This window comes from Falco rusticolus, chromosome 2 (assembly GCF_015220075.1).
Source record: "Falco rusticolus isolate bFalRus1 chromosome 2, bFalRus1.pri, whole genome shotgun sequence".
Lineage (NCBI taxonomy): Eukaryota > Metazoa > Chordata > Aves > Falconiformes > Falconidae > Falco > Falco rusticolus.
This window is the reverse complement of record NC_051188.1, coordinates 45,133,271-45,158,972: the sequence shown is the minus strand read 5'-3', so window position 1 is coordinate 45,158,972 and position 25,702 is coordinate 45,133,271. Positions and strand designations below refer to the sequence as shown.

General features: G+C 40.3%; 1 protein-coding gene across 9 annotated transcripts in view; it reads right to left on the bottom strand.

Moving 5' to 3' along the window:
- Positions 1–25,702, bottom strand: part of LMO7 (LIM domain 7) — a 131,020-nt gene that overhangs the window by 50,195 nt on the left and 55,123 nt on the right. For all 9 annotated transcript variants that reach the window (XM_037376041.1, XM_037376037.1, XM_037376034.1 and 6 more), the window contains exon 4: positions 23,887–23,993. In XM_037376041.1, coding sequence (XP_037231938.1) covers positions 23,887–23,993 — 107 coding nt within the window. The remainder of the gene's footprint in view (positions 1–23,886; positions 23,994–25,702) is intronic.

Genomic DNA, 25,702 nt, shown 5'->3' with positions numbered 1-25,702 from the left:
TTTTCCATCCTTTCCTCTGTACCACAGATGCCATGAACACAGGACTTGAACAGATTTCTACTTTAAAAAAAAGTAACGGTGCTCTTCCTTTGAGGTTCCTTCCACCAAGGCAGTAGCTCCACCACCTAGATGTCCTTTGAAGGACTTGGAAAAGCCATGCCCTGGCCTGGGAGCCGGAGCAGATCAGCAGGCTGCAGAACAAGCCTGCTCCCGAGCACCCTGCCGAGCTCCAGGCGCTCTAGCCCGACACCAAGCAGCTTTACTTACACTTTTGCAGAGGACGTCGGAGGGTTTGAAGGATTCTCCACCCCTGCTGAGGTATGCAGCACAGGAGACGAATGCTGGCTGTCCAACTAGCAGCGGGCTTGTGCTAAATTTCAACCTCTTTGGCCACCTACTCAACTGCTATTAATATTGCAGTTATCGGATTTCACTGAATTCCCACGTGTTGCTGAGAATAGAAAGGCTCCGGTGAAAGATGGGGCTGCTGCATGGGTACTGAAACATGAGGACATTCCTCCAGCACTTGGATTCTGAGCTAAATGATACTCAACCCCGAGAGCCACAGCTCACTGCCGTGATTGCTGGAAGTAAAACAGTCGGGTTTCGGCTGCGGCATTTGAGAACAGTTTTTGGATACACACCTTTCTATTTGACTATAAAAAGCCCAGGTATTTACCATAGCAACACATCCACTGGACCCAGTGCCACTTACATTGTAATAGCTCACAGAGTCCGGTATAAAATGATGGTAAAATCATTTCTCCATGCCCCTACAAAAACACTGGCTGACAAGGGGCTCTGTGGGCCCTGATGACCAAGCAGCCTGTCCCCACCCCACACCCTCCCCTGCTAATGAAGGGCTGAGGAGTGGAGAAGGGAAGCCCAAGAGGGGAAAGGTGGAGAGGGAACACAACCGGCCAACACCCTCCATGGGAATGTGCCCCTGTCCATCTCAGCCTGAACTCTCACACTGCCTCTTGAGCATGGTGCTTCCTTGCTGATCTCAACCCATTATGCTTCCATGCTATTCTTAAATTCCTTATCAAAACAAAAACAGGCACTTCTAGACATGTGCATCAGCCCCAACGAGTCACCGGACACTAACATTATCCATTTCCTCAAGCTCTTTTCCGACCTCTCCCTGGGTAGGCCATCTCTGCCAGCTTCCTCATACTTCGGTCTAATCTACAGGTTCTCCCAAAGGGAAAACTAATATTCATGATTGTGTAGGGCAGAAGGCATACCTGCCAAATAAAAAATAAAAATAAAACCCACAAAACTATCCCAGAAGAATACGCCTGTGCAGAATAGCCTGTCAGATAACCTGAGCACTCTTTGGCTCTCATCTCAGGGGTGGGCAAGGGAAGAGAGATGGACCATTGCTGCAGCAACAACTTGCAGAGAAAGAGGAGACTGATAGGAACCTGCAGCTTCCTGCTCAAATATTAAACCATATTAAAGACAATTAAAATATTTATAATTAGCGTAGCTTTGTTGACTGGTCCCTTTTGGTGTTTTTTTTCCTCACTCTATTCCTAAAAACACCTAGAAGTCAGCAGCTTCACTGATTACAGGTAATTAAACTAGGTATTTCTTCTGTTGTTTTGGGTGGTTGGTTGGTTTTTCCAGGCCTAATCTAGAATTCCTCTCTGGTCTGTATTTGTTACTTTAAATTCCAGGCCTAGACTGGTACCTAAGTAAATAGTGGGTATTTTATTTCTGAAAGCTGCCAATCGTGTGTCATATACTTTGACCAAGCAGCATGAGACCATCCATTGACTTTTATGAGAAATGATGGACTCCGCAGAAAGAATTAGAAGTTGTGGAGTTGACTCCAAGCTCACATGGAGTGTTATGAGTTCTCAAAGGAAATCAAACAGCTTGTTCAGATTCAAGAGGATGTTCGAATTTCAGAGGTGAAATTAATTGCTTTTCAAGAAAAAAAATATCAAAACACTTCAAAATACAAAGCAATTTAAATAGCTTGAAAGCCATCATATCATTACTTACACACCCTATAGATTTTTGTAACTTCCGAAGTATCAGTCTTTAGAACTTGGACATATTAATGTGCTGACTCTCTCCTCCTTCTATTGCCCTGTTGCTTTTTTTTTTTTTTTTTTTTTTAAACCTGTACAATTCAGTTGACCCCCCAGGATTATAATAAATGTTACAACTTCTACCTTTTTCCTCTCCTTGTACCTTTTCAAAATTTTCAGATTTTAAACTTCCTCTCCAAAGAGCAAACAGACTTGAGCTCATTCTGTTGATCATCGAGATCATTACTTACATTAACTTCTCTTGCATTTAGTTTTGAGGATCACAGAATCATGGAACTGCGTAGGTTGGAAAAGACCTTTACGATCATTGAGTCCAACGTGCAAACACGATTACCAAGTCCACCACTAAACCATGTCCCTAAGTGCCACATCTACACATATTTTAAATACATCCAGGGGCAGTGCCTCAACTACCTCCTTGGGCAGCCTGTAGCAATGCTTGACAACCCTTTGGATGAAGAAATTTTTCTTAACATCCTTTACCTTCATTCCCCCCCCCCCCCCCCCCAAAAAAAAAAACAAAACCACCTAGACCATATCATGTAAATTTCATTGATTAATTTGAAGAGGAATCCACATGGGGAACACGCGATTGTGCTAGCATTCTTTCCAAAAGGAATAGCTGGTATATCTGTGCAGTCACTCTGAAAAATAAGTTATCAAAATCAGCAATTAAGTGCAACCCTGTAAGTTTTTAGAAATACATACAAAACCACATGAAGTTGCTGCTGTTCACTAGCACAGAAATAGTTCAACAGCATTTTACAAAAGAAAATATTCTGTATGAAGTATGTTATTTGCTTTAGCTAAGCTGCAGCAACCATGGCAACTCACAGTTCCCATTTTTTCAATACCAAAATTCACCTTCTCTATTGCCTGATGCCTCTTTGCCATTATTAAATCAAGTATTTCCAGAATTGGTGTCCTTTTTTACTCCCACTCCTCTTCCACTTAACTGAAGTATTTCAATATCACCTCTTCCCAAAGGCCAATACCAGAGGTAAATTTGTAGAACAGCCCTCAATACAGACTCATTTATTCCCTCTAAGCATCGCTTAGACACCTCTGCACCAATTCTGGGTACAGATAAACAAGTTACTGCAAGGTAACGTAGGGCAAAAAAATTTCCATCTACCAACTACTCCATAGCAACTGCCTGAGTGCACTCTCTTACCCTTGACCCCCAGGATTAATACAATTGTTCAATTTGGATAAAGCACTAAGAGGTGGTCCCTCGGGAAGAGCTAGGATTTGGCAAGTTATACAACTTTGCTTGCTCAGAGAGACAGATTTTTATAACCTCTATAACCAGAGAGGAGGGAAAAAAAAAACCCAAACTCCAAACAACCTCCTGCATTCAATCTCCTCCCTTGCTCCATGCCCAGGGAAAAATGTGGTAAATTTAATCCTTTGTTATTTTTGTGTCAAGCAAACAGGTGGTGATGTACAAGTGCCTTACGTATGTAAGCCAATCAGTTTACCATAGCTCGTAACACTCAATAGGAAGGTTTATTTAATTTCTTGGGGTGTGCAAAAAAAGATAAAAACCAAAACTCAAGTCTATACTGTATAATTTATACCAGATATTTGGCAATGAAGATATCCACTGGTAAAGAAAAAAAGATGATTGACAGTAAATTGTACCGGGTATTCCTGTGTTCACGCCTGTGCTCAGATCAAGTTTCACCAGTCCAAGAAGGTATCAGCTCAGTTGCTGTTGTAACGCATACACAGAAAACAATTCAATGCAGAGGTGACTCACAGCTGAAACTACAGATGCCCTATCCATGGCCAGTGAGTGGGAAGTAATCCAGACTTCAGTCCACTCCCGTCACCATCTCTTCAGGGGAGCCAAGACCCAAAAACGTCGGGTATACGCATGAGGATGGATATATTCTCCAGAGAGGAGACAGACCCCCTCCATTTTTGGGGTACGTGGGATATGCAGCGCCTGGGAGTCACCTGGCAGATTCCCGATGGCTCATTTTTGCCCCTAGAGCAACTCCAGCACAGTGCTGGCTAAACCACAGTACAGGAGAACAGACAACTGGTGCAGTGCCTACACCAGCCCCTTTTCATTTTCAACGTTTGTCATATTATTAAAGAACAAATACTTTAGCATTTAAAATAGGGATTACTAAAAGCACAGCTTTTGGGAAAGTGTCACAGAGCTAGGATTCTGGAAAGAATTTAGGTTTATTTATAGAAATGGACAAAATGGAGGTACAAGGTAAGCGCAGTTTATTCCACGATAAAGATTTTGGAAAAAAGTTGTAGTGATACTGGAATTTGTCTTTAAGTAGAAATAAATCACTGCTGCATGACTGCATAATTTAGTTTAGTCCCTACATTCAGAATAAAAACTTTAAAGGACTACTGGGTTTTCTCAGTAATATTTTGGCAAAATATTTCACAAGTAAATAAGAAGCACTGAAGAAATTATAATGCTTCCTTTTTGAAATTTTGCCATATTTTCTCTGTGTTTCTTTGTGTTACCCTGGCAACAAAGAGCACAACATCATCACTCATCACACCGAGCACAAAAGTATAGAATAGACTGAACCTGCCTTCCTTCAATTGAAGTCAGTTCTCCGTTAACTTAGTTAGAGGCATATATGCCCAAAAATGAGGTACACAATGCAATTATTTCTTTTGTTTTCTTGATCTGCCTTCATTTCTGAAGATGTATATAGAGCCAGGGAAGTGCACTTCATTTAATGCAGAATCAAATGTTAACCTATTCACCCTTATCAGAAGGGAATACTGAGAGAGGATGTATTCCCTTGAACCAGCTCTCCCAGAAAACATGGTGTGAAATAGCAACACAATTTCAGAACAAGACACAAAAATCAAGTAAAATACACAAAGTCTACTAGTCTTAGTCAGAATGTGCCCTTTTGTTTTGGGGGACAGACAAGATCGAAGATAAGCAGATATTATTTTCCATATTTACTACAATTCTCACCTTCCATCCTCAGCTCCTGCAACATTCATACGTAAGGGAGCTCCTTAAAGATGTAACTATTCTTACTCAGGTTCCTTATGGCTTCAGATTTATTTCTGTAACATTTGAGATTGCAAAATTCAATTTGTTGCTATCAATATTAATAAGTAGTAGCTTTTTTATTAGCTTTTTTGGGGGAAAAGTAATTTGTACAACCCAGTAGACAACCGTGCTTCAAGGCTACCTACAGCGGCCAAGTCAGAGGGTATTTTTAAACATTTGCTCAAAACATTAAACTTTTTGGGCCAGGTTTTCTGGCCAAGTTTTTAATGCTGGAAAAATGAATGCTTCTTTACTGCAAAGTGAGAGAATGGGTAAAAGTCCAAATACTTGCTATGCCAGAATGTTAGAAAGCCTGTGTGGGAGGCAAAAAGGAGGGGGGATGGGCAGTTAAGCTAGTTTGACCATGTAACTCTGAAGTTGGAGAATGTACATCAGTTCTTAGCATCCCAACCTACTGAAACGAAATGCGCTATTAGTCACTTGAGAGTTTCTGTTGTAAAGTTAGAGGAGTCTGAGAATAAAAACTTGAACAAAATTAATGATATGGGAAAACAATCCCAGCCAGGAGACTATAGATGATCTCACACCTCTCTTTCAGTGGTACTCATGAAGTATGTAATTTGTACCACAAAACTGATGACTGAAGGGGAAAAAAAAAAGCTTAATACACCAATTAAGACACCACCAAAATGCTCCAGCAAGCTATTACAACTAAGTCTGGTGGTAGGGAGGGAGTGGAGTGGAACAAAACACTCCGATTCTGCTCCAAGTGAGGCCATGGCAATATTCCCAACATCTTTAATGAGTGCATGAGTAAATGCTAAATTAGGACTCTTCCTTCTCATGAGAAAGGAGATACTACATACACCAACTCTTGGAAACTACAGTTAGTCATCTGCAGAATTTCACCAACTGTCTAGCCAGATGAAACACTGCAGAAGCAGCCTCCTTAAAACGCACACGGTGACTGTAAGCTATACTTCCCAGAAGTCAATCAAGCTTCAGAGCCAGCATAACAGAAAAGTAACCCTTGGGCTCTGGAAGAGGCTATTCCACAAAACCTTTCCCCAACAATCCTCATCATTTCTACACAAAGATGAAGCAGTCTTTTTGACCCAGGTCAGGTTAACAGGAACCTTAAGACCCTTATCTAAGAACCCACAGCTTCTGAAGACTAAGAGTCTCTTGAAAAACCCTGTGAATGGCAATCATTATTGTTTTTAATCATTGCAAAGATTAAATCAAGTTAAACTGCCAAGTATGTTGATGGCACCAGTTTGCTACAAGGCTCAGCTTCACCATAAGGGGCAGTATGCATGCTGCATTAACAACTGCTAAATGCTGACCTCCTACCTTTAAAATGCCTACAGAAGCAGACCTTTAGATCTCAAGCTTTTATCCCTATTTAACTGAGAAATTCCAACAAAACCAGTGCTGTCACTATATTCACTGTTTTACAATTCAATGAAAACCAAGACCTTATCATCCCCCAATTACGACTGATAATCCAAACAGGATGAGAAATGCAAAGGCAGTTCAATAAAACTAATCTGATGTTTCTCCTCTTGATTACACTTAATTCTAGTGTAGCCTACCTGAAACAAATGACAGTCAGGGAAGAATCACACAGGAAACCATCTCAGAGGTCTCATCACCAAGGTGCACGCTGCAACACTGTGACTAAGAATAACTGCCAAGGTCTCCCCTCCTCCTTTTCACCTCCAGGCTAACAAAGCTACAAGAAGAACTTAACACACTGCAATGGAGGAATAACCAGTTGCATCCTCCAATGAGAGGAAGATACATCATTCAGGAACAGACTGTCAAAACGCACAAAACTCGACTGCACCTATAGCAAGCACCATAAAGTACAGGAGAAAAGAACAGGATGGAAATACCTTCACCCTTTGACCCACAGATAGCATGTATGGGAGATAACCTTGAGCGTTATCATCATGTTTGGTTGCCAGACGGAAAACCGTTGACTGCATTATCCACAGAACACTGGAAGTTTTTTGCAATATACTTTCACTTTCTTGCTGTGTAGCATTAGATAGGTGGAGAAGGCCACGAAAAAGTTGGAGTGCTCTTAACATATTATCCTCTCTACATTTCAGTATAGATGCTGTTAGTGGCCCAATTAACCTGCTAGAGTATACATTTTAAACATAAATTTAATAAAAATCACTGTTGTATATTTTTTTTTAAGCAAGTGAAGGTACGAAGACATGTGACAGTCTTCATCATCGAGGAAATACGTTCATGGCAGATTAGTACAGTGCACAAATTTTCTAAGATACTCAAAAATAGCTTATACTGCATTGTAAGTTATGCAAGCCTCGTCTTTAATAAAATAAATCAGTACTATCAAAACCAGCTCATGATATAACAAATCAGCCATCTGTTTGATGCTAATTTATTGGAAGACACTAATTCAGAATCACTGCAATAGTTGGGTGTTTATTGCTCAAATAGAAAGAAGATGAATCTGAAGTCTTCTGCCACACTGCATTTAAAGCTCTTCCCTTAGAAAACAGCACATTGAGTCCACGTAAAAGTATGCACTGCAAAATTTTTTTCAGGTAGAGAAGAATCTGTGGAAGCTTTTCCTAGGGAATGAAGTCCAGAACTGTTGTATGAACTCTGGACAGAATGTCAAGTATGCAATTATTTGAACTATTATTAAAAGTAACATAGTTATTACTTAAGCTCCCAAAGGAAAAACCCCAATAGACACAAGACAGGTATATAGGTGACAATATTTGAAGTATTTTTGTATAATGAAGTTACCAACAAAAAACAGGCAATGCTTCAAAAAGGAAAGCCATGAGGAAAAGAACAATAAATTAAAAGCACAGAGGTATCATTCTTTGCAAGAGAAGAAACAAACTCCCGTCAGAAGCACTCCCAAATCACTTCTCTTTTTAAGTGGCGACATTGAAATTTTAGCATTGATGAATACTGATAGCACAGAAATCAGCAGACTGGATGTGAAGTAAACAGGCCTTTTAAAATACATAAATGCACATTTAAATTCATTCGGTGCTGATTTACAATGTGCAAAATTTCAAGTACGCTCGTTTTGAGTGTCATACCAGTTCCCCTCAAAAATATGTTCACTAACATGCACATGATTCCAAAGCAACTTACAGAAATAAAAACCAGTTTGAAATTCTGCTTTCTTCAGAAAGGCTTTTATTTTTGCTAATTTTGGATTGCATAGAGGATCCTGTATTTCATGGGTACAACCAAGCCTTGCCCAAGTGCTTTCACATGTTGAAGACTGGCCAAGGGAGCACCACCAGAGGTACAAGTGCTTTAGTCAAATCAAAAAACAATTCTCTATAAAAAAATCAAACGTATAATTATCCAATGAACACAATATCACAGTATTTACTCTCTTAAATAATCATTAATTTTATTGCAGGTACAAAGAATAGACTGCAATTTGCTTTGTTTAATGACCAAGCTTTTTCTGCCCACTCTCTTCTACAAGTCTTTTAAGTTGACCTTCCATACCCAGTTTGTCTTATACTCTTGTCTCCATCCCTGCGCCTTGCTACGTTGTCCATCACTTGAAGAACCAGAGGTTTTCAAATACAAGCTGTAAACTAATTTCTGCTATATCCTCCATGACCAAGGAAAGGACAAGGTAATTTTTTCTAATAATTACCCAGTAATTATTTTTTTGTATTTAAGGATCAGGGCATTACTCATTTTAATAAGCAAATGCATGGAAACCTCTGCAGCTACCTTTTGTAATACCATTAAAGGTTAAGCTTTTATAACCGTCACCTGCCCTCTACTTCAAAGCGTGCACTCTTTGAGGTGGATGCAGTGTTGCTGTTTGTTTTGTGAGTTGCCTGGCAGAGACATCTGAGCAGCGGAGAATGAGAACAGTGAGAAAGCATCTTCACCGGGTATCCCAAATTAGTTGGAGAGTTCTCAGAAGGCTCTTCCAAACAATGGCAGCGGTCGCATGCAGACCACCTACGGCCAAGGAACTAGAAAGAAACTCAGAAGATGCTACACCCTTTTCATTTACAGTAAAAGCAGATTCTAGAACATATTACAGGTGAAGATTAATCTTAACACACTTATTTTGAAACTGAAAGGAGCCTTCATAAATAAACAGGTAGCATTGACAAAGAAGCCACACTACTAAGAGCTGAAGTAATCTGAAGTAATTAGCTGGAGTACTGTCTCATGGGTGAAGGTAGAAAAAAACCACTGTTTAGTAGTTTTCTTCTACTGTTTTCACTGCTCTTTATTTCAACTTATAAGGAGCCCAGTCTCTCCTGCAACTACAGATACACAAAAAACAGGAACATATTCCATTAAACATTGTACGCCAAAACCTACATGCAATTAAGCTTGACCAAACAGTTTCTAGGAGCTTGAACATACTTGCTTTCCTGACAAAAATTCTGCAAACAAAAGCTCCTTCCATGAGTTAGGTACGCATGCCTTTGGTATATGTTCATCAAGAACTTTCCTTCACTGGAAGATAAAAGTGACCTTCTCTCTTTCCTCTGACGAATCAGACAGCTATACGTCATTTGTATATGATAGAAACCACACAAACACATTCCTCGGCAACAGGAGACAACAAGTTACCAGTGTTCACTGCTTCCCCACCTCTCCTGAACCAGAATTAAGCTAACACAGCAGCTTTCACAGAAACACAGAATCATTTAGGTTGGAAAACACCTTTAAGATCATTGAGTCCAACCACTAACTTAGCACCAAGCCCACCACTAAACCATGTCCCTAAACACCACATATACAAGTTTTTAAATACCTGCAGGGACAGCAACTACTCCCCGGGCAGCCTGTTCCAATGCCTGACCACCCTTTCAGTGAAGAATTTTTTCCTAATATCCAACCTAAACCTCCTCTGGTGTAACCTGAAGCCATTTCCTCTTGTCCTGTCGCTTGTTAATTGGGAAAAGAGACCAACACCCAACTTGTTACCACCTCCTTTCAGGTAGTTGTAGAGAGTGATAAGGTCTCCCCTCAGCTTCTTTTTCTCCAGGCTAAACTAACCCAGTTCCCTCAGCTGCTCCTCATTAAGACTTGTGCTCCAGACCCTTCACCAGTTTCATTGACCTTCTCTGGACACACTCCAGCACCTCAATGTCTGTCTTGTAGTGAGGAGTCCAGAACTGTGTTTGAGGTGGGGCCTCACCAGTGCTGAGTCCAGGGAGACAAGCACTGCCCCATCCCTGCTGGCCACACTGTTTCTGACACAAGCCAGGATGCTGCTGGCCTTCTTGGCCCCTGGGCACACTGCTGGCTCATGTTCAGCTGGCTGTCAACGAACATCCCCAGGTCCTTTCCCACCAGGCAGCTTCCCAGCCACTCTCCCCCAAACCTGCAGCATTGCTTGGGGTTGTGACCCAAGTGCAGGACCTGGCACTTCTTGTTGACCCTCATACAACTGGCCTGGGCCCATCGCTCCAATCCCTCTGCAGAGCCTTCCTGCCCTAAGGCAGATCAACACTCCCCCCAACATAGTGTCATCTGCAAACTTACTGAGGGTGCACCTTTGCCTAGCTTTCCCCCCACTTCTCTGCCCTTTCCCTGCAGTGCCCCAGCGTGTAAATACACTAGCTGAGAAAACCAGGAACTTTTTCATCTCAGCTTTTCTCCTGATAAAACCCATGCTGCCCATTAAAGAAAGGCAGTTTATCAAGCAGCTTTGGCAAACACCTAACACAGCATAAGCACGGAGTACCTGCTTTGTTTTATTCTGAGAGTCTGAACAAGCACACCCCTCTGCCTGGCTTGCCAGCACCACTGGAATGGGCCGGCAGGTCCTGCTGTGCTGCCAGCCTGGCGCGCAGCCGAGAGCAGGTACTGTGCACTCATCGCTCATGTGGCACCCAAGCAAGCAAAGCTCAGATACGCAGACTTGTGTTGTTTGGTGCCATCAGTCCATGGATTTGTAGATTTAAATTCTTACCTGATCAATGAAAAAGAATACTGAACCAAAAATAAGAGAAATTATTTACAAATGCACTCACATCATTTTGGTGATGATCACCACCCTAGACTGACTACACCACCTGGACAACTGGAGAGTTCTGTACAGGTTTTTTGATAACACAGTCATAAATTATGCAAACAGTTATAGAGAAGACTGATTTAAACTAAAAAATCTGGTCACAGCTCAAAGAGGAAAACGCTTCAGAAAGACAAAATGTTGTTAATAAGAACAGAAGTATCCTTTTGCAAGATAATTTTTTTCCTCTTGAAGGAAGAAGAACATGGCAATGAAATGGCAAACACTAATAAATTACCAGTGCTACGTGACTTTTGTATGATTTCTCAATAACAGTCAATATTCAATATAAGAAAGGAGCTCAGATTTCAAAGAATAAAATGTTCTGCACAGAAAAAAGAGTGGTTTGCAGGATGAGCATAGCAGAGGAGTATCATTACCGATGCATCTCATTCTGCGCTTACTCAGTCTGGGTGGGCGTGCCTTCTGCATAACCATCTGATGTGTGATCTTGCAGTTACATTACCCATGCCAAAATCAGTAACAAAACCCTCTCAAATTAAGTGATCTTTTTAGAGCAAAAGTAGGTTTTAAGTAATGAAGCTGAATATAGTATATGAAATCAAGCTGGCACATGTATTTACAAGAGAATTTCAGCCATTCTCATTTATTATTCTCATGAAGCTTTTACTAAAATTTCAAATGCCTTGATGAAAAACCATCAAATGTTAAGTTCTTAAGAAGTCATAATAACATTTTTCCCCGTGACTGCACAACCTGATCAGACATAGAAGTAGTCAGATACTGGTCTAGATTAAGAGTCCTACCATGACTTTATTCACGTTTTCAAATACCTCTGAACACAATATTCCATACCTGTTAAAGCTTAACAGTGGTAGAATCCTCAATTGATTTAGCAAATCAAATTAATTGCTTCCATAAAATCTGTGTCGTATTTTTTTCCTTAGTTTTGTTTCTTGGAAAAAGTTATCATACATCTACAGAAGTTAAAAGCAGCTTTCACTGTATGTGACCTTTTCAAAACCACACACAGGAACACCCACATGGGGCCAAATAAAAACTGTCTAGCCGAGGATCCCATCCTCTTACACAATCCCAAGTGGTCGTCTAAGGAAGAGTAAAAACAGCAGGCAGGATGCTTCTCCCTTGTGGATTTCCCAAGCTAGATGTCGTTTCCCCGTATTAAGTAGCTTTTAAGAGATTTCCCTTCTGTGAACTTCTCCACTACCCCTTGAAATCAAGTAAATTTTTATCATCCACAGCATCTGTTGACAGAGAAGCCTACTGCCCCTTTGTTTGGTTCACTGATTATTTGTGTAACATCAGATACAGGACTAGCTGAAGTGCTTGGACCATGCCATCTGCTAGGTATTTTTGTTTGTTTTAAGCTTGCTACTTTGTCAACCTCTCCATCCATCGGCTCTCCTTCAGGCCTAGGACTCCTAGTGTGTTTAACTAAACCTACAGCAGAAACTATTCCTACTTTTGGTCAAAGAAATGCCATGAGGCTGAAGATATTCCAGTTCCACAGATTTCACGTGAGGGGAATCTGGGGAGGTGCTGTGAGAGAGTGAGGAAAGGGAAAACGATCAAAGTCCAAATCTTCAGATGGTGTTCATAACACCAGCAAACTCCAGACTACCCACAGCAGCACAGTGATCTGCCATTGTTTTTTCCATTCCTAATACTCCTTAACAATGCTTGAGTTTTGTTTCTGGGTGGTTCTTTGAGGTGGATGGTTGTTTGGGGTTTTTTGTTAGGTTTTTTGGTGGGGTTATTGTTGTTTTGTTTCTTTTTCTTGAACTGGCACTGAACACTGAATAGATAGATGCCTTCACAACACTCTCACAAAACTCCTAACCCCTTATATCTAAGGCCCAAGTGGTATCAGCTGTTCCAGAATTCATCACTTTATAGACAAAACTGGAATTGTTCTGATTTTTCTGTTCTCACTTTAAGTAACCTAAGTTCTATTTTATACATAAAAAAGAACACAGTTTCTGAAAAATTAACCTGCAAACTACTACTAAAAGTTCTTTACTAGAGTAGTTGATGCTGGTAAATTTGGACAGGTTAGGATTAGTTTGTGGAATTCTACAGTAATTCCATAACTGCATGGATCTGTGATGAAAATACATCCCATCTTCCAAGTCAAGCCATACATAAATATACTGTGCCTTCTGTCAACCAAGGCATTTTTAGTGCTTTACCAAGTACATCCCTTTACTCCAGAAAACGATCACAGCTGAGAGCATCTTACAAACATCAGGTCACAGAGTTAAAAAGAATACATTATTATGCCATAAAGCTGACAAGCATATTTAAGCATTTATTCACAGGGCACAAGGGGCTGTCTGTAATTTAATAGCGTTTGCAAAAGCAGAAGTATTTTGAACTTAGCCTCCCTTTCTCTGCCCCAGTTAAATATTTCATTGTGTAATGCATTGGAATCCACGTCAGTTGATGCATATCTGTACATATTGGGTTCAAAGGTGTGTACATGTTTACATTTGCAGGATGTTTTCTCTAGAAGGGAAAGGAAAAAGGAAATATCATCTGCATTAGTCAACCTTCTTACTCTTGTCGCAGCAACTGGCTGCAGCACCTTTCACAAATTTTTCTTTCTGAGTCAGTTTCTGATACCACGCTCCCTCCCTGAGCAGATGGGAGTGCAGGGAGGGTGCAGTCGATACACCAGAGGGCAGGGCTGCTGGGAGGACTGGCTCTGCAGGAATCTCGTGACATTCCACAAGAACAAAGTCCAAGTCCGGCCCCTGGGATGGACGTAACCTCTGCAATGGCAGAGCAGTGTCAGGAGCTGGGCCTGGGGGTCCTGCTGGGCTGAACGTCAGCCAGCAGCAGACCCCTGCAGTTTTAGCCAACAGCACCTGGGGCTGTATGAAATGGAGTGTGGCCAGAAGGCTGATGGATCTGATCATCCCCCCTTTCCTGACAGTCTGTTATGCCACATCTATAATGCTGGTGTTTCCAGTTTGGTGTCCCTCAGTACAGGAAAGACATTGGTAAACTGTAGCAACTTGAGTGGAGATGACAGGGATGGTCAGGGCTGGAGATCTTGAGCTTGATCATCCAGCCTGGAGAAGAGTTCTCCAGTTGGGTTTTCTTTTGTTGTTGTTGGTTTTTTTCCTTTTATTTCCTGAAGACAACAGAACTCTATCTTTTAAAAGAAACATGACAACATCATGCCTTTGTGAAGCTAAGCTTGGCTGCTGTCTAGCACTCTTCATTTCTGCCCCTGCCCCTTCTTGCCTCCAACCATTTGGTAAAACATTATTTCCTTTAGCTGGTTTCAGTGACAAGACGAAAACAACCGTCCAACGTGCTTGATGTGCACTTCATAAAAAATATTAAGAGTTTGTAATTGCATTACCAATTATATTCTGTAACACAGTAGTAAATCTATTAATTCCACTTTGAAGGATACTATGCGTGCTCCATTTAAGCAGTAATAACAATTAGAATTGAACTCTCTGAAAGCACTGTAACAATTGTATTAATCACAGCTCAGGAATAAAAACGGCCAAAAATAGGGTTTTGTATGGAGGATCCAGAACTGTCAATACACTGTTCAGCTTTACTTTCTCTATTTACAGAGTATGGTTAACTGATAAACTCCTCTATCCATGGAATACTTTAAAAAGTCACCTTCCTGCATTTAAATATAGGAACTCTTCCTATTGAGTTGCCTGTCTACAGAAAAGCTAACTGAACTGCAGCAATTTAGCTGTAAAATACAATTAAAAATAATACGATACGGAACTTGCACACATGTTTGTCTGATTTATATTAACACAAACACAAGCTTATTCTTTTTAAAAGTCCTTCTACTTCCAACCTCAGTGATGAGCACTTTTGTTGGGGGGGGGTGGGGTGTGGGGGGGAAAGCCACATCACCACTAAAAAATGCAGGTTTTCTCTTTACCATCTTTCATAACTCACTGCTACTCATCCAAATTACTTTCCTCTCTCTACTGCATTGTTTTATAAACTGTATTTAGTATTGGTGTGTTAAGGGATTGATGTGCATGCTTAAAATGAATATAGGTGCCTAAGGTTTAGATGGATTCCCACAGGGATCCTGAAAGGTTTGAAACTTCTCTTAACACAAAGCAGAAGTGTTGTGAAAGTATTGCAAAGGTTTTTAGTAATAATGGTTTTGTACCCCCCTCAAAGTTATTCCAAATATACTTCTAATAGTTATAGGACCAAAAATGAAGATTTCAAACAAATCAACACCTTTCAGCAGAAAGCTACTGTGACCTCCTTCAGGAAATCATTCACTTTTGCAGCGTAACTACTTAAATTCCAATACAAGGCTAGTATCCGTGTCATGAGAGAGAGCCAAATTGCTCTCAATACAACTAACACACACGAAATGTAATTTTTTTCCCCAAAATTTGTTCAGACTCCTCATGTACACTTGTAGTTACAGGTGTACAATCCCAGATGTTTTTCATTCTTACAGCAGAACCATCTTCACAAAATAGATAAATCAAGCATTAACAAGAGTATAATCGCCTAAAGGAAGCGTAAATTATTAAATGGTAAGTTATTCAACAAAAGAAGAAAGAAACCCCAACCAATCTCAAACATTTCTCTTAGCAATCAGAAACTTCACAGATTGAGTAGAAAGATTAAATAGCACCACACCCAAGACTTTATAGACTTTACACTGAAGAGCTGGAGGTAAATTTCTAGCAGGTACAGTCCAAAGTCTGGAACATATTTTATTACCTACAGTGCTTTTACTGCAATGATTTAAAGCTTATGCACATTAATGACATGAGTGTGAATGCTTTACACAAAGCACAACAGTCGCACAGACTGATAAAATACTCTATTTTCGTTTTCTTTCTCTCTGCATAACTATTAATAAGAGTTTAATGTGCGAAATGAATTATCTTGAAGTTAGTTATATCATAAACAAATTAAATAGAACCATTTCAATGTTTAGAATATGGCTATGCCTGGGAAGTAAATATTACCCATTTCTATGAAAAAGGCCATAGCGAAAAGAGAATTTCCATACTTACAAAATTGTAGGAACATTTCTAGAGTCATTCTGAAGCAAGGGTGCTGCACTTTTCCATTTCAAGGACAGTATCACTAGGAAACTCAGTTACCACAATAAAAGCCTATTACAACCACATGCTAAGAAATGCTATTTCCCTAGATATAAGGGGGGAAAAAAAAGCAACAATCATTGCATTCATTGTTCTAATTAAATTTTGGTTAAACGGTTGGCATTTCAGCTATCAAGACCAACAAAAAATGCCTTTTATTGAATTCAAGTTGGGATGAAAGCAAAGATAGTTTTTTAAACCTTTATGCCCAAGCCTTTCAGTTGACTGTTCTTCAGTCACACAGGTATAAACTGGAGACCTTACACAGGTATAAGTTTTGGACTAACAACTGTTGTACTCCTTGCACTGAAGCACTTGGCTTCCATCCAGTACACAACTTTCTATTCTAGACAAACTAAAAAGGCAGGAAAGGGTGGTTCTGTGTTGTGTGTTTGTTTTGGGTTTTTTTAAGCCAAATTAGAACTAAGTTTTTCAACTCATTAAAATATCTGTTTCTTGGAAAAAAATCAGCACAGTAAATTCAGGTTCAGCTCCATCATGCACTTATTATAAGCATGAAATTCTTGAGTCAAAAAGATTTCAAGAAAATATAGCAACTCCGCAAATGTATTAGATATGGAGGAAGATCCAAGGATGAATTCAGTATTATGAACTGCAAACATCAGCTCTGAGCTACCTGTCCAAATTGACTTGCATTCTCCCTCCTTTTTTTTTTAAGAAAAAAAAAAAAAAATATCGATTTTCAAGGTACTTGACTCTGTCTCGTTTTAGCAAAATAAGGCAGCTCTACCAGAAGGAAAAAATGGGATACAAGTCCCAAAAGAATTTATCATCATCATCATCACCACACCCCAAGCTTCCAGGTAAGTTTAAAGAGCTGAGTGTTACTGGTAAAGAAACTCCGCCCCCCCCCAAAAAAAAATAAAAAAATAAGGTCCTCCAAAAGCTGAGATGTGGTACTGCTTTCCCAATCAAAGCTCTCCAAAACCCAGATTCTTAAATTCTTAAGAACGCTGACAACAATCCTCCACTTAAAAAGACCATCTTTTCAGGCATTTCTATGCAGATTGCTTTCTTCAGTGATCTGTCTGACAGTGGCAACATTCATCCCATAGAACAGAAATTTCACTTTGCCTTTGTTGACCCTTCAGAAAAAAGCACCCTGAGCAGGAAACACAAGTGGAATCAGGAAACTCAGCATATTGCCCAGAACTACACAGGAAGAACATGAAAGAAATGAGAAACATCAACTGACATTTTTTAAAAACATAAATCATAATATTTTCTGCTTAGAAACTAACATCCACTAAATACCGTGCACTTACTTTCCTACCAAGAAAGAGGAATTTGCTAATGGACTGAACACAGCACTGGAAGAAGCTACACCTGCATTTCACCACCCTCTGGTACTGCTTTTCAGGAACACTATTATACCTGCACATTTAGTGGTGGTACCCAAAAAGACAAGTGAGGCAACTTAATCACTGAAAGGAGGCACTGGTGCTATTGTAATCTTGAATTCTATTCATTGAATTGAATTATAGCATAAAGAAGGTAGGTGCTAGAGGATGCTTTGTGTTTGGCTTAACTCAGTACTAGAAGGCTTCCCTTTTGACAGCCTCTAAAAGGAGAGAGTTGCTTAGAATGGGACAATAGTGATATGGCAGATAGTGATTCTATATGCATGCTTAAAATAGTTACTGGGTATAATTGTTCGTTCTTACTTAATCAGAAGAAAAGCCCATGAAATGTACCCTCCTCCAGATGGCTGAAAAGATGTAAAATATGTGCTTATAGCTGCATCACACAGCAACTACTTAATTTTCTTAGGCTTTATTTTAAAAACACCTAATTCCTGAACAACTTTTTTGTGTTATTTCATATTCATAAAGTATTCTTTCTGAACTGAAATAGAGAGCCTGTCTCAAACTCAAAATGCCTAACATGACAGATAACAGTCATTACTTCTCTCCAGTTAGCTTTAGTTATATAGAACTTCATGCTACAGAAAGCACGGCATTCAAGTTTTTCTAGGGTTTCTTTTTTGCTTTAGGAAATCATGAAAAATAATGGTGCTAAAGAAACACTAACTTGCTAAGTTAAAACTATCCAAAAGTTAGAAATACCAGGGCAAGAGTCAGAGATCCACTATCTCATCTATGTGTGCACTTAATCCCGCTTCAGCAGGACTTCAGCAAGGTCTTCTGTTTATTGCTTTATATAATTTACACTTAATTTATCATACAGGATTGATAAGGAATACATGAAAAAGTACAAAGCAGCAAAAAAAAGTGAATGCCTTATTCAAATACCAAGTTCTGCAAGGTGATGAGATACTTCCAGCTATGTCTGGAGACAATTTTTGAGTTTCACTCACGACCTATTCTACATATAAACCTGTCATAATAATATTCATAGAAGCCAAATATTTTAATTTGACATTTTATTGAAGAATGTAATTAATATGGTCAAACTTCAACATCAGAACTCAGGGGCTTGTGGTAGCTTTAGAACAAGGTTGCTATTTAGGATTTTAGAGTGAATTGTTTCATAATTGATTCTATGATTCTAAGTGGAAGTTAAACCAAATTGCTGGCTACTAGAAAACAGCATTTGCAAAGAAAATAGTAGGCACGCTCTGAGGATGCCAGATGAATCCTGGCTAGAAAGCAAGACTGTTAGTGAATAATGGATTCATGAGTTTCAGTTCAACATGTCAGACTGAGCACAGATTTTGGGACAGCATCACCTGGACCAGAGCAGTGCTAGGCAAACTTCTATGCAGACATTTAGGCAGCCCCAAGGTTAGGTGGCATCCTGACCTTCTAAGACTGTAAGTTCAGGAGCCTAGGGGAGCAACCAGCACCCAAATCTTCAGGGGGCACAGACTGCCAGCCCTCTACTCAGACTGGTCTCTAGCCTATTTGGTGAGACACTTCGGTGAGAACGGCAGGTACCCGCAGCTATCAGTTGTGCTCATGAAAATAGAGAATTGCAGAGAGACTTTGTGATAAAGAAAGCAAGCTAGATATATTAACAGATGAATTGAAGACCTTGCCTCACTTTCACCATTAACGAACATATTCTGAGAGAAAAGGTATTTGGACACTGTTTAGTGATGGACTTGGCAGTGCTAGGTTTATGGTTGGACTCTACCTTAAGGGTCTTTTCCAACCTAAATGATTCTATTCTGTATTTTTTTTCTTAGTTTAATATTTTCATCTTTTAACCCACCATTGTTTGGATTTATTAGTAGTATTTAATGAGCTTCTTTAAGCGGATACCTCATTTTATAGAATTTAATTCTTATATCGGAACAATAATTTATTTGCTTGAGAAATAAGACAAATTTTAGCTATGCTCTCAGTCTGATTGTTCAGGCTGCCTCCTTTAAAACTGATGCTTGGGATAACAAATTCCATCTCAGTACCTCCATGACATGATTTTACTAAGAACCCTTCCACAGCTGGGAACAACTGGGTGTGTCACCTCTAGAGAGCTGGGTAAGGAAGTGCTTAACATTTTTAAATAGTAACCGTGCTGACAACTGAGAGTCACTAAGCTCATATTACATTCTTACTTTGATAGAACTAAAAAAGAATCAAATGAAGTATTAAGACAACCTTAATAATAAGAAAAAAAATACCAAGCTGCTGGATTTTAAAATAACATCTCCTCCATTTAAACATAAAATCTTAGGCTAACAAAAAACCAAACCAAAACACCAAAACAAAATCAAACACACTGAAAGAATTGAAGGGGAACACATACACATTTATACAAATCACTAGCCACGAAAAAAGATGATGTGCACATGACTGCCGGACATAGTGTGTGAAGAGTAAGTCCATCTGGATAATCTTTATTGGAACACATGACACATTGCCGTACTATACCATTGAGCAATACCTTCTGCAGATTTACAGGAAGACTGAGCTATAAATCTCAGACATTAATCCCTGCTCCCATTTTCATTGGCAGAAAAGAAACTATCCACACTAGTGTATTTTTTCCACATCACCCAACTACCAAACTCATCTCCGATCTAGCAAAGCATGAAGTCTGCAAAGCTTTGAACAGCAACCAGTAATTTTGACCAGCTCTCTTCACACAAACTTCTAAACAATAAAATCTTAAGAAGCTTTTTCTTTGCAAAAAGGATAATCACATAATCACTTGGAACTGAGAGTCTGGATATTTAAGAGGATACTTGCCTCTCCTGTCCCAGATACTAGTAGTAATTATAGAGGAGGGTTTCATGTCATGCCTGTGCATCATCTCAGTTGCAACAGAAAAAATACAAGTGAAAGTTGTAACCTCCTTACCAGATGGGAAGATTATTTTCTTAGTACAGCCTCTGGCAAGCCATGAGGAACAGAGGGTCTTTACCTTAACTCAGGTGACACCACATACAAATAAAGCATCTGGTATCTCTGAATGGCTTGGTGTTGTTGATGAGACAAAAAGACAAAGTCCTATCAGCAGAGGTATAGTGAAAGGCAACATGCACGCCCAGAAATTAGGTATGAGGAGAAAATAACTTTCCTGCTGGGAAGGGAGCCTGCCCAGGTGGGATACAGCAGTGGTCCAAGATGCTGACAGCCCAAGGATTTCTCACAAGGTAAGAAAAAGGAAGAGGTACCACACACAACTGCCCAGCAGCAGAGATGGGAGAAACAGAGGGAACACCTCTTCACAGAGCACATCATCCTCAGAGGCCACGTGTTCCTCCTGTAGGACCTTCCCAGCACCAGAGGCAGAGCTATTAGACAAGTCTACAAAAGGCCAAATGCAGCAGGGACTGAGGTGCAACCCCCCAGCCAGTGTCAGAGACCAATTTTGCTCTGACATAAGATGGCAATTCTCAGCAACAGCAGCAGACCCACCCATTTAATGGTACCTTCCTCTTGTCTATTTCCCACATACAAGGCAACTCCAGCATCTCCCTACGTCTGGCAGTACATTCGTGCATCCTACCAGCACACTATCTCCAGCCACCCCAGCTTGAAAAGCTGACTGTTTAAACAACAGTTTATTTAGTCTATTTTGGGTAGATAAAACACACGTGCTAACGGTGGTGCAACAGCAGAACACAGCAACGCTGCTGAGGTGTCAAAATAGACACTGCTTCAGGCACACAATGCTATCCTGTACAGCCTAGCACAGCTGGTTTAAGATATGGGCAATAGGTCTCAGGCAATGGCAGTAAAATGAATTTGCTTAGGAATGTTACAAAGCCAATAATTAAATGCAATCTTTTATGAAATCAGCATATAGAAAAGTTTTCCCTCTGTGACAAGAAATTCTTTACTTCTAATTTTGAAACTATGGTTAACACTGGATAACATGAAAGCAAGACAGGAAATAGTACCCCCTTTCTGAGGCCTGGCAACCTACAAGTTTTGAAGAAATTTGTAATTCAGCTTGAACGTATGAGATAAATTATTATTTAATAGAAATAAGTAAAAAATACATCAGATAAAGCTCCTGATCAAACAGCATTTCTCTCCTGACACACATATGACTTTCCCTGGAAACCCTTTGAAAATTAGCTTGCCCTTAGGGTAATCAAATGACGCATAATTAACTTTTCAATGGAGTTATCTTTGTATAACTTCTTTCTTTCATTTATTGGAATAAAAACTTCCTTCCTGTCCTTCCGCAAATTCCTAAACACATCAAAATGTGCTAGCACAGTTAGGTCATTACCACTTCACAGCATGCTCAGATATGTAAGTTTTGAATTACTCTAAGCATTTTACACACACTGTGGGACTGTCCTATGATAAATAACATGTGGAAAATCAAGCTTATATTGACACAAATTAAAAGAGCATGGCTACATGGCTGGCAGCTCTTTTGACTCTAAGCCAGACTCCTTGCATTGCTGTCCATAAGAACCGCTCAATGGTTAACGCCGCTTTTTGAAAAACACTAATTAATTCAATGCCAAGTAGGTATGATGTAAAACCCCCATTGTCTTATGAGGACTTCCAAATCCAGCCTTAGCCTCTGCTCCCAGAGCTGGGAGGAGAACCAGTAGAGCTGAAAGGATCAAAAAAACAAAACAAAACAACCCACCCTCAAACCACACCAACCAACCAAACAAAAAAAAGACAAAAAAACAAACCCCAAAAAACTGACCTCCCTTGGGCACAGTGGTTAACGTAGGGATAAGTTGGACAACATCTTGCACAACAGTTCGCTAACTCGACCTCCCTGGGGTTTCAGCTTGTCCTACTGATGCTGCTGAAGACCAGCTCCTGACCACCTCCAACACTTCACAGCTGTACTCTTGGAGCAAACCTCCACCAAAATAACTTCAGCAAGAGTTTTGCAGATAATTAAAGCAAGGCAGAAGTTACCAACCCCTCCAGATTTCAGCATGATGTAGGAACCAGCAGAGAGAGTAACAGTGTCCTGGAAAGGTGCCCATTCCCTGAACACCACATTAGTGAGAAATTATGTTTCGGGTATCAGTCAAAGATTGACAAACACGTTGCCATCTCAAGTATCAGGCCTTCAAAACGGTGCGAACTTTCATTCTGAAACCCGGAAGAGGGTACAGGTAACACACTACTGCCTGATCCACCTACAAAAGACTGCTTTCTAATTAAAGCAGTTATGTGCCATTTCACAATATTTTTTCCCTTGTGTTTACAGAAGGATTACTGCCTATTCCTTTTTCATGAAACTGGTAATTTAAGATGGGAATCAATTCTTAACATTTAACCTCACAGGTTTCCAGCAAAACTCACCAAAGCTGTTTTTTGTTTTGTGGGGTTTTTTTAGATTTCATAAATTCACCCTTTGTGCCAACACAATGAAACCAACTAATACTTTAACAAAGCAAGATGCCCCAAGACAGTATTTTTACATGACACATTTTTCTTAAAACACCTGTGAAGTGTCTATATAGGAAAACTCCACCTTAAATCTCTCAGAACTAGTCATAAAACTCCTATTAGGAGACACAGCAGTTCTGAAATCTGAGATCTGCTAATAGTATTTCAGAACCGAACCACTTCTATTTCACAGGAAAACTCTTTTCTCATTAAAACATGAACCCTTTGTGCAATCCAGTACTTGGTTTCTACACAGACACACATCCCCCCCCCCCCCCCCCTCCTTGACAGGAGATGTGACATTTGGTGACAAACACCTGATTAATATTCGGAGTGGTGAGACCAGCAGTCCTGTAGTCACACTGTACCCAAGCCTCAGAGCCATTCAGATAAGCATCAGAAGTACCACCTCAGCCTTCCAGATTTTACATCAGTAAATCTCAAAGCATAAAGGGAAGCAATGCTTTCAATACCATTTAACAGTTAATATTGCTCCAAGTTTAAAATAACTTGAACAGTTTCCATCTCATATTAAATGCTGTAAATATTCATTAACAATTAGTTTGCATACGAGGCATAATGATAATTCATTTTTTAAATTAAATTTGTGCAAGTCTTATCTACCAGTCTTAACAAGGCTTAAACACTCACCACAGTATTCAGAACTGCTCATACCGCATTAGAGGAATAATTTTCCATAAGCAAACATTAAAAAAAAATTGAACACACACACCCCCCCCAAAAAAAAAAAAAAAACAACCAACTAAAAAACAACCCACCGTGAAACAGCTTAGAGGGAGAAGGGGAGGGAGGAGGGAGAAAGCAAAACCACAAAACTCACTTGACTGTAACTCGATTGGACAAATCCTGAAGATCTCCTGGGTGAAAAAGCTGAGCTTCTTTCAGTCCAATATTTTCGCACGCTTTCAGAAAAACATTTATATTATCCTGCAAAGAGAAGTAGAAGGCAGTTGCTTAGTTAAAAGCACTAAGCAGGTTTTGCAAGATGATTAGTGTGACTCTAAATGTCAAAGTCCAGCTCATGTAACTAATACTGAAAAAGCAATCTTCTGGATCACAAACACAGGTCATTTCTCATGCACACAGGCAGGCTGGGCTGCCATCTCAGTGACTGAGGGGTACGTTAAAGATTACCTGGCATAAGGCACTGGTGAGCCAGTAGGCAGCAATCACCACTTTGATGTCAGCTCGCTCAGCAAACAAACGCCCTCTTCCCAGCTTTGCACGACAAGCCTCACCTCTTGCCTTTAAAAATAACTCCAGCTACTGGCGTTCACCACCCAGAAACTCTTGGCAGGGGAGGAAGAAGAGGAGGGACACGCCGTTTCTATGCTCACAGACCGATGAGGGAATATTGCACCTGGAGTCTGGGTTTGGTTGCCGAGCTGAGCTCCAGAGACACAGAAACCAAACTGTATTCAGCTTTCCTGCTTCCTTACTTGGGTTTTTTTTTTGCTTCTTTGTGTTCGTCCTCCCTGCTCCCCCCGACCCCTCCAGCTCACAACAACATATAACAAAATATAGGTGCAGCGTATTACAGCACCCACTCGCTGCACCTGCTGCAGAGCAACAGACTCGTGAGAGCAGGGTTTAAAAAAAAAAAATTAAAAATCCAACGATATGGAGAGATTATACAACTTGTGATCGCTTTCCACTTCATAAACAATAGGCAACAGGCAAGAAATTCCTTCTCGTTAAGCCGGAATGCTATCAACAACAAAAGAATGTGCCCTCTTGCGCACTTGCACCCTTCAGCTGGGAGCCACAGGAAAAGGTACACAAAGTTACTTAATTCGTAAGCTACGCACAGCCCTGTCATTCGAAGGGTTTGTAATTCAAGGTACTGGTACCCGTGTTTAACAGTACCAAAAAGCTCTGCTTCGGCAATGTCATACACTTTAAATTGGTTTGGGTTTCGTGTTGGTTTTTTGGGGGTTTTTTTGATACATCACTGGTAACAGTTATTCCATCATTTAAAATTTATTTTTAAAAAATCCACAGAGAAAACAACAGCTGTTTTTAATACAGACAGTAGTAGTAAAACAAACCTAAGAATCTCACAACCTTCTGTTTTGAAGGTCCCGAGGATTCTAGTATTTCTTATCAGTCTGTAAACATAGCTTAATTCAAAGAAAATATTTGAACAAGGTATTCCCCGTGCAGGCTGTGGGCTTCGTGTTACCACATCCGAGAGATCCTAGGTGTCTCACACGGTGACGGTTATGCCCCAAAGCCTGATGCACGATGTGCCATGGTGGGGGCTGTTCTGCTATGGGGGGCTGCAACATGACAACGGTGATGGGGGACACAATGTGGTGGCAGAGAGGAGGGGGCTGGGAAGGATAGAGGACAGGCAACCTCGCCTCCGCACAAGCTCCTGCAGCATCCACGGGGCTGCTGGCACAAGTGGCCAAGGTACAGCTTCATGCTGGGGGGTGCAATCTCAGGAGGGGCACTTACTTTTCCCCTTCCCATGCAATGCTCCTTTTTCCTTTTCATGCATCACAGGGAAAGCTGGCTAAACTAGTCACTTTTATTCAATTAATATTTGAGTGTCACACTAGTACCAGAACCCCAAGGACTTGAAAAGGTGTTGTTTCTTCAGCATAGAAGAGGCCAACAGGCTACAGTCGCAG